This window comes from Accipiter gentilis, chromosome 3, assembly GCF_929443795.1.
Source record: "Accipiter gentilis chromosome 3, bAccGen1.1, whole genome shotgun sequence".
NCBI lineage: Eukaryota > Metazoa > Chordata > Aves > Accipitriformes > Accipitridae > Astur > Astur gentilis.
The window spans coordinates 31,653,488-31,672,024 of record NC_064882.1 but is presented as its reverse complement, the minus strand read 5'-3'; the positions used below and the strand labels follow the sequence as shown (position 1 = coordinate 31,672,024).

At 38.7% G+C, this 18,537-nt stretch overlaps 1 protein-coding gene across 7 annotated transcripts in view; it reads right to left on the bottom strand.

Annotated features, from left to right (window-relative positions):
- The window catches only part of LDB2 (LIM domain binding 2), a 221,296-nt gene that overhangs the window by 126,861 nt on the left and 75,898 nt on the right, over positions 1–18,537 (bottom strand). For all 7 annotated transcript variants that reach the window (XM_049794042.1, XM_049794057.1, XM_049794050.1 and 4 more), the window contains exon 2: positions 16,384–16,486. In XM_049794042.1, the coding sequence (XP_049649999.1) occupies positions 16,384–16,486 (103 nt within the window). The remainder of the gene's footprint in view (positions 1–16,383; positions 16,487–18,537) is intronic.

Here is an 18,537-nt window from a genome sequence, read left to right as displayed (position 1 = left end):
GGTTTGTACTGAGATGGGGAGTGGTTGCCATTTATGTAGCACTAGGCAGAACTCATCCAAACACAGGCAACTAAGTATGGCATAATTTGAAGTATAATGGTAGAGATGGAGTAGTAGAGAAATAGAAAAAGAATGTGGCAAACAATCCAGAGGGAATCTGTGAAGGAGCTGCTCACTTCAGTCCAGAAAACCTAAACCTCAGTTAAATTTCCAGACCAGTATTTTGATGAAGAGTGCTGGAGCTCTGCCATGAGTTAATGAGAAGATTATTTTTCTTTAAAACAGAGCTAGCTGGACACTAGCTTAACAAGGTAATTATCAAATGAAAGAGAACTGCTGTACTGCTGTGAACCTGCACAAAGACTCTTATAATTACTGATGTTTTGGCCTATCTTTGTTTTAGAACCATTCATTTTAATATTTTTGCATAAAATACGTTCAGCTACGTTGTCTGAAATAGTAGGTTTACTCATATGTAATCAATCAACTATCATCTTTCCTAGACCAGTTTTCAAATAGGAAGGCTACATATGCATGACATTTTACCAAGCTGGTTGTGCCAGAAATCTGGGAACACTAATAATTACTTTATGAAAAAGCAAAAGTTTAAGTTTAATGAATAAGTTTAATAAATGATGGTGAGACTCCAAATACATAGCACAATGTTTTTAATAGAGATTTTTCTTTTTCTTAAATGGCTCTATATAATGAGAGTCATGGATTTATTAATGAGAAGTTTACACGACACTTGTAAAAATGACTGTAAGCATTCTCTGCCTCTGAAAATTTTGGGGTTTGTCCCTTTGCCTCATCATTGCATAGGTAAGGCATATGAGTATAAACCAAAAGCACTGCTTTGCTCAAGCACTGTTGACTTGAATATAATGAGTATATTAGGATCCTATTTTCTCGTTGCTTCCTTCTTTAATAACTAAACTAGCTAGACATGTCAAATAGCATCTTTCATAAAGTAAAACAGTGACAAAAATCAGAGTATAACTATGATTGTATAAAGGAGGGAAAGAGAAAGACATAAGCACTTGAAAAGCTTGCATATAATGTTCTTCAGTGAGAATGAAAATCGAATAGTAATGTGTACATGAAAAGCTGTAAATGCTACCATAGCACAGCTGTCTGATCCAGGCTCCCAGCTCTTTCTCTCTAATATTAGAACTGTTTCAAAATTTCATGGTAAAGGACTCATGGTTGTCCCTTTCAATCCTGCTGACTTTGCTTGCAAATTCAAAGCACACAGAAGAAGTATAGTTTAGATCCTATCAACAGGTCTAGAGAAATGTGCCACGGTCTGGTGAGTAGATGTATCAGTTTCATAAGGACAAATTATAAATGCTGTGCAATTGCAATAACCTTACTTTTAAAAAGAAGTGACAGAAGTGGAATACTCAATTAGAAAGACATGCAATCCAGAAAATTCTCACATGCCAATATTATCTCATTAAAGCCTTGCTTAGAAATGGCTTTAACATACTCTGGGTAAATAATTTGTTTATTGTCTCTGCATGTTAACCAGCACTTCCAGCAGATACTATAATCATTCAACTTACTTAAACAGAATTGAATGACGATCTCATGGTACATTGTACAAACAAGCAAAAATCAAATACTGACATTCTCCTGCTTTCTAGAAAGAGGTCTAAATGCTGGGTTAGTCCTTTTTCTCCAGAAGTGGCAGTTCTGTAATGATGAAGGCAAGGAGATAGCTGGTCCTTGCTAACTGTCTCATAGGACACTTCATTTTTTCTTGTAGCAAGATGCATTAGTCATTGCCAGGTCCAGAGGATGCTCTGCTCTGTGTACTTGTGTCACAGCTCTCACTGACCACTTCTGCTGAGAAGCTACACTGCCATTTTATGTACTAGTTAATGTTCCCCATGGACACTATTTCCATTCCTAATACTTTTTTTTTGTGTGCTGCATGACCAATGCACAGAATAACCAGATCCACACACCTGGGTTTAGGATAGCAGTGACTTGCCAAAGAGAAGCTGGCATTGATTCTAATTCTAGCAGTTGCAGCAAAAGCTTCACCGAAAGCTAATGTTGCATTGTAGTGTGCTCAAATGCCAGCGGATGTTCAAATTGAAGCTGACAGCACAATCGTAATCCTGCTTCCCCATGCAATAATTGCAATAATGCAGACTGTAATTACAGAATCACAAATATTTGCACAAATGAATTTCATAGTATACAAATTTACTACAATCTAGATAGATGTGTGCACCTTTCTACAATCAAGAGACATATCAAGGTATATTAACACTAACTTGAAGTCGTGGCAGTCCACAATATTTCTACTGACATATTGGTTACATTCTTTTGAAAAAGTTATTGCTAGGAGCAGCTAAAGTTATATTTATTATCTCTGAGCTCTAAACTGCAGAATCACACCATCAGATTCTAAATAGGTCTTTTATCTTTGTTATTATTAAAGAGAATTGATGGGGGAAAAGAAGCTTCAGTAGAAGGCATTTGGGGATGTAAGACTGGCTTTCAAAGTATGCCAAGAACACGCATGACCTCATTCCCTGAGTGATGGAGTTTCCATACAGCACTCTAGAACTGTCAGCTGGGGCTAGCTGCCTGACCCAACGTGGTGGAAGTGGGTCTGGAGCAGAAACACCAGCTACTGCCGAGCCTGGCTACCCGCTTCCACTGGGGGAGGTCAGCAGCACCAGGAAGGGCAGAGACACAGCTGAAGAGCAAGGCTGCAGACCTCACAAAGGCTAAAATAAGTGAACAGGGTGAGAGGTGGTGTGCTGAATAGCCTACCTTGTCCACATCTCTAGAAGAAAAAAAATCAAGCAGGTGTTTTGGTAAGAGGAATTGCCATCAGCCCAGAGAAGAGCATTATCACAGGAACACGATCAGTGCTGGATATGTAGAATAGACTCCTCCAGGGCTAACATGCTTTTTTGGAAGCAAGGGTGATGAGCAGAGGGTTACTCCCACTATGCTATAAATTATATCAAAAGTAAAATGAAACCAAGTTTTTTACCCAGGATGCCAGACATGGCACCTGGCAGGATGCCTAATAAAGGCATTGTCACAAAAGGGTTCCTTCTCCAGAGCTAAATCGCATTCACTTTCTAGCTCAGTTAAGAACTGCTTTTCTGAAGTCAGTGGCCAAATCACTCTGCTTTGGTCTGTGCTGTGGAGAGGTCTCCAAGCTCACAAACTGAATTCTGTTTACAAGAGAGGAATCAGAGGGACTCCAGGAATGCACCTAATGCATGCCAGCCACTAACAGGCATTTAGTTCACTAGACTAGACTGGACCTCGTCCAAAGTAAACCTCTCCAAGACACGTGCCATGTGGACATCATGTTCTCATTACCAGCCATTTTGCTCTCCAGGTCCTTTCCTACCACACTGCACTGCTTACCAGTGTCAATGTAGCCTCCAGCTACTAGCACAACAGATTATAACCTTAAATCCACGAGCTGCCCGTGAGAGTGCTAACAGTACAAACTCTATCTTTCTGAAGGTGGTTGGAGATGCTGGATCACCAAGTTGGAATGTACTGTCCAGACTTTTCCTTTCTATTTACTCAAGCACCTTCTCCTTACCATAATACGGTTCTCAAGTTGTACACAAATTCACATTACAGGCCATGCACATTTTATTAAGCTAAGTTAAACACTTCTCTCAGTATAAGATATCCTCTATTTCATTTTCATTCTAAAACTACTAACCAGTTCAATCAATTTAGTTGTGCATGCATGATGAAGAAAAGCAGAATATTGAATAGAAACAGCCTGGAAAGGGCCAATACTCCTTAGTTTTCCAACTTGATAAACATTTTCTTGGTGCAAGGCCATTTGTGGTTCAACATCTCTCAACATCTCTTTGCCTGGACTTTTTTCTTTTCTTTTTTTTTTTTTTTTTTTTTTTTTTAAATAACCATGACCTGGAGCATCCCTTTGGATTTCAGAATTTGATGCATAGCCAGCCATGCATGTGCAACTGTCCCTAAGAGCCAAGCCTCAGCAGAAAAGCTGGTGTGCATACAATCTTGAAACAAAAATAGCTGTCAAATCAAAGCTAATTTGCCACAAAAGAAAGCACTGATCCTCAGTTAGGAAATAGGAAGCTAGTTTGAGTTCAGGATTGCTTAAAAAAAACAACATAGGGACTTCATTTTATAAAAGAAAAGTGTATTTTTAATATCTCTAATCTTATTTAATAATGGATGAACTGATTTTCCTTAAGGCTGAAAGGCGGGGGGGGTGGGGGGGTGGGGGGGTGGGGAGTAAATATAGATGATAACAGTTCTTGAGAGTGAAATAAGTTTTAAAGTCTCTGAGCAACTAAAAGAAGGGAGGGAAACACAAACAGTTACACAGCAGACTGCTGCTATCACATGTGCCACCAAAACTATGTTAGTTTAATGCTCCCTGGACCAGGGTTTCATTTTACCTCATTTTACTGAATTAAATCATGTACTACAAAGGAATTTGGATCTGAATGAAAGGAACAAGATTGATATCAGGATGAAAAGTAATGCCCTATTAATTCAGGTCCAGACATTAAAGACAAAAATAAAATTGAATTACATAGTATTCTAATATTTCTGGACTAGATAAAATTGTATATAAAAGCCTTTTTCAAATGGAGATGGGAGCAGTAATGGATTTTTAAAAGATACAACAAAATGGTCAACATCTACTTTCAGGCACCCAGTGAACTGCACAGATGATGTTGACTCAAAAACTGCTGCTGAACAGATAGCTGTCCACTGGTGCTTCTCTGCACACATTCTTCCACTATATCCAAAATGGTAAACTTCTAAGATTACCGCGGGTCACAGATGAAAAGCAGCTGTTTCAACCTGAATGGTATGAAAAAGGCAACACTGATTGATAATGAAGGTACAGCACTTTCAAGACACTGTAAGCCAAGGCTCAAGCCCCTTTGGCTGAAGGAACACTCTTACAAGCGGGCAGCTCATTCTGGAGATGGGTATGGAAGAGATATCACCTAGACTCTTGTCCAATGCTAAGCTGCATGTGATAGCGCTCTCGAGCAATAAACTTGTCTCAACCAGTGAATGATGATCCACATGTCTTGGCTGGGTGACAGCAATGAAACAGACCTACACAGTGAAGCCACAAGGTTGCAGGTAACTCCATGCAGCATTTTGTCCTCAGCAGCCCAGGCCATCTCTAGTGCACCAGAGCTAGCCTGTACTCCTCTTGGCTTTCCCATACAATATAAAATCAAGGTACCAACACTCACTTTCAATGACTTGGAGACAAGGTCCTTCAAAAAAGAGCAGCTCTGGAATACTGGACCTGGATTGGCACTTCTTCCTGTCCAGGCAGAGCCAGGCACTGAACAATGTCCTTCAGGAGACATGACATTCCCCATAGTTCAGTAGAAGACTAGTCTGAACTCCACAAAACCAAAGGAATATCACAAATCTCAATCATTCTGTTCCAAATCCAGTACATATTCCTATAAACTATCCTCTCTGATGTAAACTTTAAATAGTACCTATATATTGGCGTCATTTGTCTTGAAAAAAGCCTGAACAAATACTCCATGGAACTCACTTCTCTGAGAAGACAAGGAGAGAAGAAACAAGAAATGCAAGGTGCTGCTTACACTGCTATATGCACCAGAATGAACTTAAAAAAGTATGGTATAAAACTTGTATGGATCAGAATAGTGGAACAGCAAAATGTCAGCAACATTTTAAAGGTAGTGTAATTTGGAGTGCAGAATTCAATATGATAAAGAACGATAGCCACTGTATAATATCTCAGCCTTCTCATACACAGCAGACTTTAAAAAAAAAATTAATGACTCCATTAATTCAAGGAAACTTCCAATATGGAATTGGGAACAGTATCTCAGTGTCCAGAGTCAGCTTTTGGCTCTATTTCTACTAATCATGGTGCTGCAGCTGACCCAGTTTAAATGTATTTCTATAAAGATTCCATAATTTTTGGTGATGTTGCATATTGTATACTCCTAAGCCATTTAAAAATACCGCACTACAGTAAATACCTAGTGCCTAAAAGTAAGGTGCATCATGTGGAACAGCACTACTGCATCATCGAAATACCATGTAAAAGTTTTATTAAAGTTTTATTGGTACAGTGAACACAAACATGCACATTTGTGTAATAAACCCAACACTATATTAGGATGCATGTTTGCATATGTGACTGTGTTCTATTTGTGTGTGCATACATGTCTATGAGATTAAATTTGTGGGTAGAGGTCATATTTTGTAGCGAATTTTTTATTATCTGAACTTAAAAAAGATCATCTGCACCTACCTACAAGCCTTGTCCTGCTAGTGTCCTAGAGCTGTGGGGTCTGCAGTGTTAAGTGTATATGCACAATGTAGAATTTTCAATTTATTATAAAGTTGTCATAATACACATAAAGCTCCCAGACCCATTAGGATTGATATTCTGATTCACCCACACCTGAGGATTCAAAAAGGAAAGAAAAAAGTCTGACGGTCCGCTGTTTAGTTATTCAGTGCTCTACAGAAGGAAATTAGTTTCTAATACCTTCAGGCAATCCGTATGCTCCAAAGCATTATAGTTTATACCAGTTGTAGGTAAAACTGCTATACTTTGTTAAATGCCTCTTTTTGGTCTAGAAACGAGTTGGCAATATGAAAATATGCTCTGCCACAAAGTTTCCAGGTTTTTATGGCATTGCTTAGGTCATTCGTAGAGTGGGGTGTTTCACTTCTGAAAAAAAGAAACAACCTAAGTGTAGTAAAAGAAAAGAAATAAAATTTAAAAAGCAGAAGAAAAATATTTCCTGACTACTTAGGGAAAGTTACATATAATTCTAGATTTGGATGAATAGTCAGACTGAGTCTTGTTTCTTACAGAAACTCTCTAAGTATGTTAGAACATTTTTCTGCAAGAACATAACATATATTAACTGACCATCTTAAAAATCACCTGATCATTTTAAAAGCTGAAGTAATAACAACTGAATATTTTTTATTTCATACCAAAAATATTTTAAAATACCTTAGTATAGCAACACTTTTATTTCTCAATTTTTAAAATAACTTAACTATCTATATTTAATGTACTGATGCCATTTGAAGCCAAACACTGATCTACCTGCCAGTTATTCAGCAAAACAGAAAAAGTACTGACCAATTCTTCACAACAACCATCACACTATGAAAAGAAAGAAATCTTTTACCCTGAGTTTGTAATAGTGAAAAGTTGTGTAATATTTTGGTGTAAAAAGCTATTGATTTCCATTATTTTGCATGGATTTCCAGCATTTTATTAAGACTGTCTCCAGCAGAGTGAAAGAACTGAACACTACATAATTTGGACCAAATGGGTGAACCAAAGCCAACCACAACAAAGGGATTATTTGTATTGGGCAGGGAAAAAGCCCATAAATCACTGATTCTCTCACGTTAATTTTGCCTTTATTCTTCCTGTTCTCTGAATAGACCCTAGACTCCTATAATGTATCATGTCCTATTATATTATGATTTCTCCCAAAGAGGGCTTATCACTTAATCTGTTTATACAGCAAGAGAATCAATCTGATTGACTGGGATTTTGGTGTGCCATTGCAATTAGAGGCTATATAAAATTGTGCGATATTCACATTAGGAGTTTAGTAGCCTTTTTCCAGGTGCCACTTTACAGACATAGGGTCTCCGACATTGATTTGTGTAACATGTTTAGTAACAAGCAGGAGAGATTTGAGATACCCATTTGTAAGATGTCTGAAATCTTGTATTTATTTGTAAGACAGTTGAAAAAGAAGTTGATAGGACAGTTTTAATGATAAACCTTTCTATGGAGTACCTAACCGAGGTTGTGTGTGTACATACATGCATGCACACACATATGGCACATGGGTGGCACTTTACAGTAAAGAAGCCCTTTTGTATTTTAAAGGTATCGATAACTCAGAAGCGCAGGAACATTATGCTAACAAGCCTGCAGCAGGCAGAGGCGAAGGTCTAATTCATATCTGCTAATAGCAAATCAGGAACTAGAAGGAATTATTCCTTCAGCACCTGTCAGTAATATAGAAAAAAAGAAAAATGCACATTCTGAACAAAATCAGTGGAAGATTTGTACTGGAAGTCTTGCATAGCCAGCAGTATTAGAGAAACATTCTTCATGTTGTTAAAAATGAGAAATAGGAGGGTGTATTTTATCACAAAAAGTTTAGCACCCAAGATGAGAAAATCATTCTGGAACTTGTTACGATGGCTGAGACTGAACTGAACAGGGGGCTGAAAGCTGGCACTTGCTTTGGGACCAGCGACTCCAGGGAATCAGAGATGCGGGTCAGGCACAGCCCCTTGGCTGGTGGAGTCTCCACAGCCTTCCTAGGGAATCTGCTCCAGCACCTCATTTTTCTTATTGGTAGGAACTGACCCACTCCTCAATGTACTTTTTTATGCAATTTAAGGCCAGCATCTCTTCTGCTGCTCATCGTGGATATGGAAACAGACCACATGCCTTTCTTGTTATTATGTCCCATTTTCCCCTCTGCTTTTCCCCATGTCTTCTCTTCTATGGACTGACCAACTCAAATTCTTTAATTTTTCTTGGTAATTCTCATTTTCAAGACTTTTGCCTTCTTCTGGACACTCTCCAATCAGACCACATGTTTCTGTACAAATGCCACCTAAAACATGCATTCAGTACAGGGAAAGAAAAGGCAATCCCAATCAGTTGGAGAGATACAGCCAGTGCTTTAAAATACTGGATTCACCAAAGCTCAACTGACTGGGACAAAATACAGATAAAAACTATGCATGAAAATTAAGAATCTGTTAAACAGACTTGGTAAGATACCCAAAAGTCATAACTATACTGTGAGAAAGAAAACAACTTTGGCACAAAAGTTAGTAGAAAAATGAAGGCAATAATTAGAAGGAAAAAATGTGATAATTACAATGAATATAGAATGTAAAGCAAAGAGAAAACAGGGGAAAGCACTCTGTGAAAACACATTATGAAACATAAAATATTAGAATGAGATGCTGAAGGTGGCAGTGAAAAATCCATGACTGCATGGGCTAGAGAAAATAAGAAATATCTTGAATTTTATTCAAAACTTACTTTAATTTGGAAACAGAAAATTTGTTAACATCAATATACAAAACGCTTTTTTGTTCTACTTTTGGAAAGAATGTTGATCTTGAGATGAAAAGTGCTTCCTAGTCTATCAGCAGCTAAGAAGGATCTTAAATAGTATCTCCTAGGAGTAAATGCTTTAAAATTAGCAATTGTAAGAGTTTCTTTTGCACATTTCTATCTGGTGTTATAAAAAAATAATTAAAAAAAAAAAAGAACTACTGAGGTAATTAAAAAAGAACCACTACCATTGTGCTGATATTTAAGAAGGGACACTATACAGTCAGGTAACTGTATAACATAATACACTTCCTTGATATCAATCCAGACAAAATAGTGGAAAAAAATTATACAAAATTTAACTGACGAAGATTGAAGTGAAAGGGATGCAATTAATGCCAGTCAACATGGGTTTATGTAAAATAGGTCTTGTCAAACAAATCTCATTTATTCTTTGATGAGCTTACAGAAGTTTGGGTAATAAAGATAAGTGCATAGGTGTAACAACACTTAGACACCTGTAATGCATTTGACTTACTAGTGCATTGCTTATATTCTTACTAAAAATTATTAATATACAGTTTTAATAGAGCATATGTAAAGTGGATTGAGAACTCCTTAAAACACCAATTTTAAGAAGTAATTATCAATTAGAAATCAGTAGCTGGGGCATGGAGGTGCTAGTGGTGATCCACAGGCACTTGTGGACCTGTTAGACCCGATTGTAATGAAACTTTCATCTGTGTTCTGAAATTAAACTTTAATGTATTGCCAAGAAACTTTAAAAAAAACCCAAAACTAGAAGAGTGGTATATAAAGATGAAGACCAGGCAGTCACAGAGAATAATCTGTCTCACTTACTAAGCTAGGCCAATTTACTGTGTTGTACCTGAATGCTCAAATCATGTTTAATGACTGGGATTTCTCTGGGAAAAAAAAATAAAAGGAAAAAGAAAGGGCATGTTCCTGGAAATACTACAATCTGTTTCTCTTGGCAAATTTAATTTTCTCTGTAAGACTTATGTGAGAGAAGCCAGACAACAGTTTTGTAGAAACCTGGGGTGATAATGTAGCGTGCTAGCCTCTCAAAACCAGCTTTTTGACAATAGTAAAGCAAGTGGGCAATGTGAGGTGAGCTTTCCCTGTTTATTCCCAAACTATGTTCCCTGCATCTAAGAAATGCCCACTAGACATAGCTTTGCACCATTAACCCCCACAGAAATTATCCAATAAAGGGCAGCAAAGTTATCTGTATTGCATAGGTTATAAACAGGGACAAAGGTAGAATGAATCTGTTGCAGCTCACTTGCTGTGTATTCACTAAATAATTTGTAGTAGAGTCTAAGATAAACCTATGTAATATATTCTAAAGGCACACAGAGAAACTTAGATAAGCACTTTAAAGCCAATGATTTTACCAGTTGGCCCAAAGGTCACCATACTCTGAAACTGTTGCCCAGAAAACTCTACCCCTAACTTTCCAGTTTTCAAAAAATCAAGAAATGAAGAAAAATCAAGCAGGGTTCATGCACCAAATAGAGAAAATAAACAATAACTGCATAAAATGCAAAGCATGGTATAGTTATATTGTACATTCCAAACACAAACTGCAGCAGCAATTATAACACAAAATGCATATTCAATTATCAGCTACAGATTCAGAGCAACAATAAACTGAAATCACTATATTTTTCTAGGGATACATAGAGCAAAAGAGTTCAACTGGTTCCTTCTGAAATTTCTGCTGTGTAACATTATGCAATGCCGTATAATATTGGGTGATGGAAGCCCGTAAAAAGTGCCTGAAATTCTCAGTACATTCTACATCTATGAGCTTAAATAAATCCATTTTGAGGACTCCATCATACCTACCACACATGAAATTTTTTTACAGCCACAAATGTGATAGCTCATGCTTTTGCTTCCTCACAGTATATAGCTCCTCCATGAACAGAAAGCATTTAGTGAACAGGAATGTAGACAAGCTCTAATTTTCTGTACATTCTGCATCCATTATGTGTTATAGTATCACTTTGCTCTGAAAGAGTTAACTTTCTAGCTCCTGTTCTCTGCAGTGCTGCATAAACACTGCACATTATTCTTACTGAGCATGCTTCATCTTTCCTGTCTCCACAGTCTTGGGCTGTCAATCACCTGTCAGTCCCTACCACATCAGCACAGTGCGCATCACCAGGCTGTCAGCACAGCAGCTGATGAGACTCTGCTAAGAGCTGTCAATCAAACTTGTTTCTCTTATCTGTTCGGGAAATATTTTGTCTCTAAGAAACAAAGAACCTGGGCAACAATGGATCAGAGTCTAGTATTTACTCTTTTACAGGGATAGAAGGCTCTTAACAGGAAACGAATATGTTTTATCCACAACAAGGAAAAAAAAAAATATCTGTTCTATTAGGCTTATTTTCTTTTTTGGATTTGTTTAAATCCTATTTACTTCTTGACCCAATAAATCAGGGCATAGTAAATTAAAGCAAATTTCCTTTTGCTCTCACTGTAAAATGAATTTTACAGGTTTACTTCTTAGTTTCTGTTGAATATAATTTAATGCAGTTTAAAACAGGTAGCATCTCTTTGGTCTTGGGAATCTTTCCCTGTCTTTAGGCATTGGATCATTTGAGCTTTCTCTCCATCTCACTGTAGCCAAAAAGCCAGGCTAGAGAAAACACATATAATTTACACCTTTGTTACATTAAAATATATCTTTATTTTCTGTAGCGTTTCTCATTAAAACTCAATTTCAACATAGAATTTAATAACATGAGTAGGGTTCATAGATAATAGCAGACAAAAAGAATAGCTGAGGGGTAAAAGCAAGCAGGAGAAAAACATACATTTTCAGTGGATGTTTGAAAGAAGATAGTATCTTCTTTCTGGAATGCTGTACCAGAGAAGAAGAATAGCAGAAGGTAAAGTCCTCACATCTACAGAAATAAAATACTGAAGAAAGACAAAAAGAGCTGCAAAGATGGGCACAGCAACGATTTCAGGTCTGACACGGAATCTCTGCACAAAAAGTTGAGCTGGGTTTTCAAGTGCACATCTATCCGAGGCAGAATAATGTTCTGCAAAGATAACTGGTCTAGGTCTAACAAACCTGGCAATCAAATTAATTAGCACTGGTGGATCACTGAACTAACAGACCTCTACTCTTCCCAGGGCATAAGTAAGTATCTTTACATGCTGTGCCATACAGATATACAGGTGCATTTAAAGCTGGCTCGAGTATCAGTACATAGTGCTGTCTTTTGCCAAGTAAAGTAAACATAACCCAGTGACTTAAAATCCCCACTTTGACCCGTATCTATTTTTCCCTACAAATTAAAAAATCTCAGAGCTGATAGTCAAGGAGAAACCTCGCAGACCCAACAGTGAGAGTAGCAAAGGGAAGAAAACCGCTTTTCTCAGTATAGAGAGGAGTGCTATAAAACACGGCAATGTGAAAGGCAGGCCCAAAAATATTGAGTGTTTTTCATAAAGCCTCAGTTTGGGAACATGAAATTAAATAAGCAGCTTAGTTTTCTGAGACAAAAAAAAAAAGTGAGTTTACAACCCTTACGGTTTCTTGGACAGAACTGTATATTAAAAGTTAAAAGAAATGGGAGGCAAGTAAAAGTACTATTTTTTTTAAAATCTTATAACACTTACACAAACAATGATTTACAGGCTTGATTCATGTGCTCTGAACAATTGCACTGGTTGTGGGACTGAGCTGTCCAGGTAAGAGCAGAGGGCAGAGAGAGTGCTGTGGTTTAACCCCAGCCGGCAACTAAGCACCACGCAGCCACTTGCTCACTCCTCCCCCCTCCTAGTGGGATGGGGAGAAGAATCGGGAAAAAAAAGTAAAACTCATGGGTTGAGATAAGAAATATTTAATAACTAAAGTAAAATAAAATGTAATGCTAACAATAATAATAATAAAATTATAATAACAATCATAATAATTGTAAGGAAAAGGAATATAACAAAAAGAGAGAAATTAGACCCAAGAAAAGACAAGTGATGCACAATGCAATTGGTCACCACCCACTGACTGATGCCCGAGCAACAATCTGCCCCTCCCAGATTATATACTGAGCATGACATTGTATGGTATGGAATATCCCTTTGGCTAGCTCGGGTCAGCTGTCCTGGCCATGCTCCCTCCCAGCTTCTTGTACACCTGCTTGCTGGCAGAGCATGGGAAACTGAAAAATCCTTAACTTAGGATAAGCGCTACTTAGCAATGACTAAAACACCAGTGTGTTATCAACATTATTCTCACACTAAATCCAAAACACACCATACCAGCTACTAGGAAGAAAATTAACTCTGTCCCAGCCGAAACCAGGACAGAGAGCCAGCTGGGAAAAAGGCTGCAATAGGAAACCCAGGGAAAGGAAAAGTTTAAAGCAAGCATGGAAAAGAAGCCCCCAGCAGGGTTTGGGGATTGCAGTCAAGATTAAAGAGCAGAAGAGAACATGTGAGTTCCCAGCAGCCTCCCACAATGCTCGCGGGGGTTTTGAAGAAGGAACCTGGGGCAAAACACTGTGTTCCTCCTCATCTCCGGTGTCTTAAGACACGATCCAGGTAGTCCCTGAGGACAAGGAGGGAAAAGGACTGGGAATTGCCATTACCCAGAGAAAAACTGTGTCCATGGACAACAAAAAACTATTTGTCCTCCCCCCACTCCTCCCTGATTTTTCTGGAATTTGTTTGCTCCAGAGGAGAGTATTTTAGTTCCCAAAAGAGGGAAACCATTGCCCAAAGGAAAGAAAATGAGGTGGCAGCCACAACTGGTGTCAGAGATGTAAGCAAATCTCTCACAGGCTGAAGCAAGACAAAGGTAGGCAATTTTGAGCTGAATCCTGGAGCAAAGGCAAGAGGTCGGCATCTTTCATCACTTTCAACTCTATAAATGACTTCTCAAAGGATGCCTGTTTCTCTTTCCTAGGGCCTAATCTTGGTTCCCTCCATTACTGTTTGTGCCTGTAAGAGTAAGTACAAACAATTTGTCTTTTCTCTTCCCTCTCAGCCAGCTCCAATGTTTTTAATGCCCACTAGTTACTAAGGAGCGTGCACGCTGGGCAAGGAGGCAGGTGTCTCGCTGGGGACTGCGTGGATGGAGACCAGGCACTTTTGTTTCATTTCTTCCAAAACTCCACACTTGGTGCTGCCACCACTCAGCATACTCTTGCTTACCTAACAGGAGCCTCAGCCCACTGGCCAGAGATCTCACCAGTTACTTGGAATAAAGGTACTGAGTGACACTATGGTCTTTGAGAGATGCCAAGACCCTCAATAGTTGTAGCGGAGCACGCATGCAGCTTGGGCAGGCAAAATGGAGATCTTGATCAGGTCTCTGCTCAGCAAGGACCTGCTACACGTAGAAGCGATTTTCTGCTAATGTTTGCACCCAAAGGGGAGCAGACTGCTCTGTTCTCAACTCCTGGATGAATTTTTGGACACGAACTTGCCTGGTAGGAAGAGAGGGTTGCTCTTAACACACAACCTCCACTCTGTGCCCTCCCGACGCAACGCTGGAGGTGTCCCCAAGCAGGGACTTGGACAACCTGGCATCCCCAAGGCTGCTCTCAAAGCCTGCTCAGATGGCAATGGAAGTCCCTGACTGGAACAGCTCAAGCATGCTCTTTGGAGTATCACTAAACAGGAATGCTGCTCATGTCAGAAAGAATCACTAATACTGTAGTTCAGAATTATATAAATATTTACTAAAGAAGGAAAGGAAACATGAATGAACAGAAAGAACCCTAGATGCTGAGCTTTAATTCTAGATGCTGGGAATAATACCACCAAAAGCAACAACAGTTTGTGTAGAGGTCAGAAATTAAAACCAGAGGAAAAATCCTGTGTACTAGTCGCTTAAAAAAGACCTACAGTAATTTGATCTTTCAGCCATGCTTATCGGCAACAATGCTAAGAATCACAGTATTGCCCCGTACCAAACTGTCCCAGTTACAGATAGCACAACCATTATCAAGCATTTGTGACAACAGGAATATTTTACTCTTTGAGAAATTCTTTCATATGCAGCACTGTTTTCCAGAAACACAACTCTCTCTGATCTAACTGGACATTAATTGCTTTTTTGCTGATGTATCTGTGCCTTCTGGACTGATAACACAACTAGCAAATCTGATATCTGACAAGTTGACTCAATCTAATCAGGACAGATCAGCTGTTACCAACATTGCTATAGGCTGTAATTTGAGGACCTTTACAGAGTTATCACTTGCTTTGAAAGGCAAGAAACTGTAATTCTGTCAACACTAATCCCAGAACGTGCGTTCAAAGTGGCTGTTATTTTTTCTCCAGGAGAAGGTAACACTTGTCAAATAAATACCTGAGATAATTGATAAAAGGAATTAGAAGTGTGTGAGTGATACACTGACAATCAGTCACTCTCACGCAAAAGAAGAACCTTGCAAGATTCAGAACATTAAGCAGAGAGCACAAGCTGTCACCGTGAAGCAGGGGTCACTCTGAATGGAGTGAAACAATTGGCAATGCAGTTTTTCAATATTTATCTCTCTGTTGCTTAGTGCTAAAGCTGAGTGAGTTATTCACTTCAAACAATTTGTTCGATGAATTTTACCCCTTTTTTCTGCTCAGAGTATGTGGGCAATGTATACCAATGCCATCAGATTTATTCACTGTTTCACTTTTATTCAAGCTTTCATTTAGTGCTTGATTAAGAGTATTTTAGACTTCCATGGCTGTTCAGACAATATCCAGGGCAGGTCCTTAATGTGTGCAAACAGCATAGATCCACACAGCTGATGGAATAGTGATTATCTACACCGGCAAGGATATAGCTTTTGGTGGTTTGGTTTTTTTTTTTCTGATTCCTGTTTAAATCCGGAAGACCTTCCAGCAACAATACTGAAATTTGCTACAAAGTTCTCTTTCTGTGACCAGTTTTGCCCACAAGACTCAACACTTGAATGTTTGCGGAAACCAAATTAACAAAGAGTGCAAGCACAGCCAAAGCAAATTAATTAAAAAATTCCAACGATTATATTGTATTATTTGCCCTAATCCACTAGGAAATAATTTATCTTCATATAATATAATTCAGAGGAATTCCACAAAAAAAAAATGGATTCCCAAGCCATGCAATTCTTTAATGGAACTTGATGGTCACTGAATACAAACAAGTGACTTTGTCATTGCCAGGGTTGCATCTGTGTCTTACAGATAAACTGTGTTTAGAAACTCAGGCTTAAAATTAGAACAAAAAATATATCTCTTACTGTATCGCTTTGGTCCATCTTCCAAACAAAATGAAAGGGTTAAGGTTGCATCATCTTCAAAAAATTCAGTTGCAAAGGCATCCCACCAGAGGTTGTCGCTATCCTAGGAAGCAACAGATCATTCACTTAACAGGAAGCAAAATGAAAATATGTTCATCCTTTGTAAAAGAAATTCGACAGGATCACACATAGTTTGCACTTCTTCACCTGTGATTTTGGGGTGTAGATGTCTATATGATATTTCAGACTAGTTTTCCTAGATAAAGTTCTAATTTAAGAAAAAAAGCTAAAATGTTTAGTTTATTATACAATAAACAGTCTTTCATTTTATCAAGCACACTAATTATATAAAAAAAATCATTCTCATAAACACATGTTTTTCTTTAAATGTTAAAAATGGTTTTATAAATCAGTTGTAAATAAAGCGATTATGACTTTTCCCCCTCTTTTCTGGGCTGTATATCTCAAATGCCTGGTCCTAATAATGAAAAAAACCTCAGTACTTAATTCTATAATGCTACATAACCCGATTATCAGCATGAGCTGACAAGAAAGTTATTTAGAAACTAAATATAATAGCCATTCCACTCCAATGCATTTAATATAAATACAATACTACTGCAGGTTAATTAAATACCAGCTAGTTACTTAAATGTAATTGTTGTGAGAAATCTTTACTTTTCAGTGTGATACGTTAAGTGAAAACAACATTTTAAGATGACCTGTGTATACTTAGACTTACAGTAATACACATAGCTGGAACATAGCAATTATTAATATAGTATACAATGTAAAGCATACCCCAACACACGGCTACAGGTGGTCTGTTGGCTTTGAGAATTGAATCAGGCATTTTCAGACCTGGGTGATCAACAACAGGCACCCAAACCTAGCACCTGTGCAAGTGGTTCAGCTTGCAAGGGTTTTCACAGAAGTCAGGCAACAACGGAATCCACCAACTGTTTCATTCAAAAGCTATGGATATATTTAATAGCTGGATTTGAAACGTTCGGTGCAGTCTCTTCTGCTCCTTTGAGGCCCTCAGATTTAAATCACTTGCAGCACACAAGGATCAGCAACAAAGCTGGAAATACACTTCTGAAGATGCCCCAGTCGTACTGCTCAGAGCCACTCTATCCCACTCACGGCAGCTGCCTTACCAGCGTGGAAGGCCAGGTTCATTCAGCATTGTGAGCATTGAGTACCTCTTCATGCCTGAGCAATATATAACTAAGCCAGAAAACATTTGTTACCTTCACAGAAAAAACAAAAAACTGAGATAAAATGCCGATTTAAGACAACACATGCATCTATCATACTCATTATATGTACACATGCAGAGAAATAACTTTCCAGGTTTTTCAGTTCTGCTCCTGTTTTTCCTGAAGACGTTACTATTGGATTTCACTCCAAACTGCTGAGCAGGGTCTTTCCTGCCTCATCATTTCATTTTGATTTTTGTCAACCATCCAATGGCGAAATGGTAGGGACCGGTTTTAGCATTCCAGCTCCTACCAGAGACCCCTGAGAGACTTCTTGGCTGGGTCAGAGCCTGTAATTCACCTTCCGTGCCAAGGCTCATCCTGCTCAGCAGCGGCCTGACAGTGAGCGGCACGGCCCTGTGCTACTTGCTCAAAATTCAGTCACGCAAAGAGGTTTCAAAACCACCCCACACCTTAGAAGTCTGTTGTCACAGAAAGCTGCTGCTCTTTCCTCTTTGCTGGTGTAAACCTGATGAGTGTTTCCACATGCAAACATTGCTGAGTAGCCACGACGGCAAGCACAGAATATACATACAGGTGTTCAACAGAAGCCCAGCAACCAGCTTCTAGCAACACACCTCTGTGCACCGATCCTTCACCCAGAACAGCCTGGTGGGTGACATCATAAGCCCATATGAGAGCGTATTGTCCAACAAGTAATTACAAGCTACCACCCTCTGCCGTTTGCCAAAAGAGAGGCTGCAGTTTCGTTTAACGGAGATCTTTCGGACATGCTTGTCACAGGGAAGGAAGAGGGGAGGGAAGGATTTAAGCAGTGTCACACACCACATTTGCAGCTCTTGTTAGCTCGGTAGTTGAGTATCGCTGAGCTACTCACGCGGCATCCAAAGACACGGGAGGCAAAAGGGGAGCATCCTACAGTCAGGGTGCG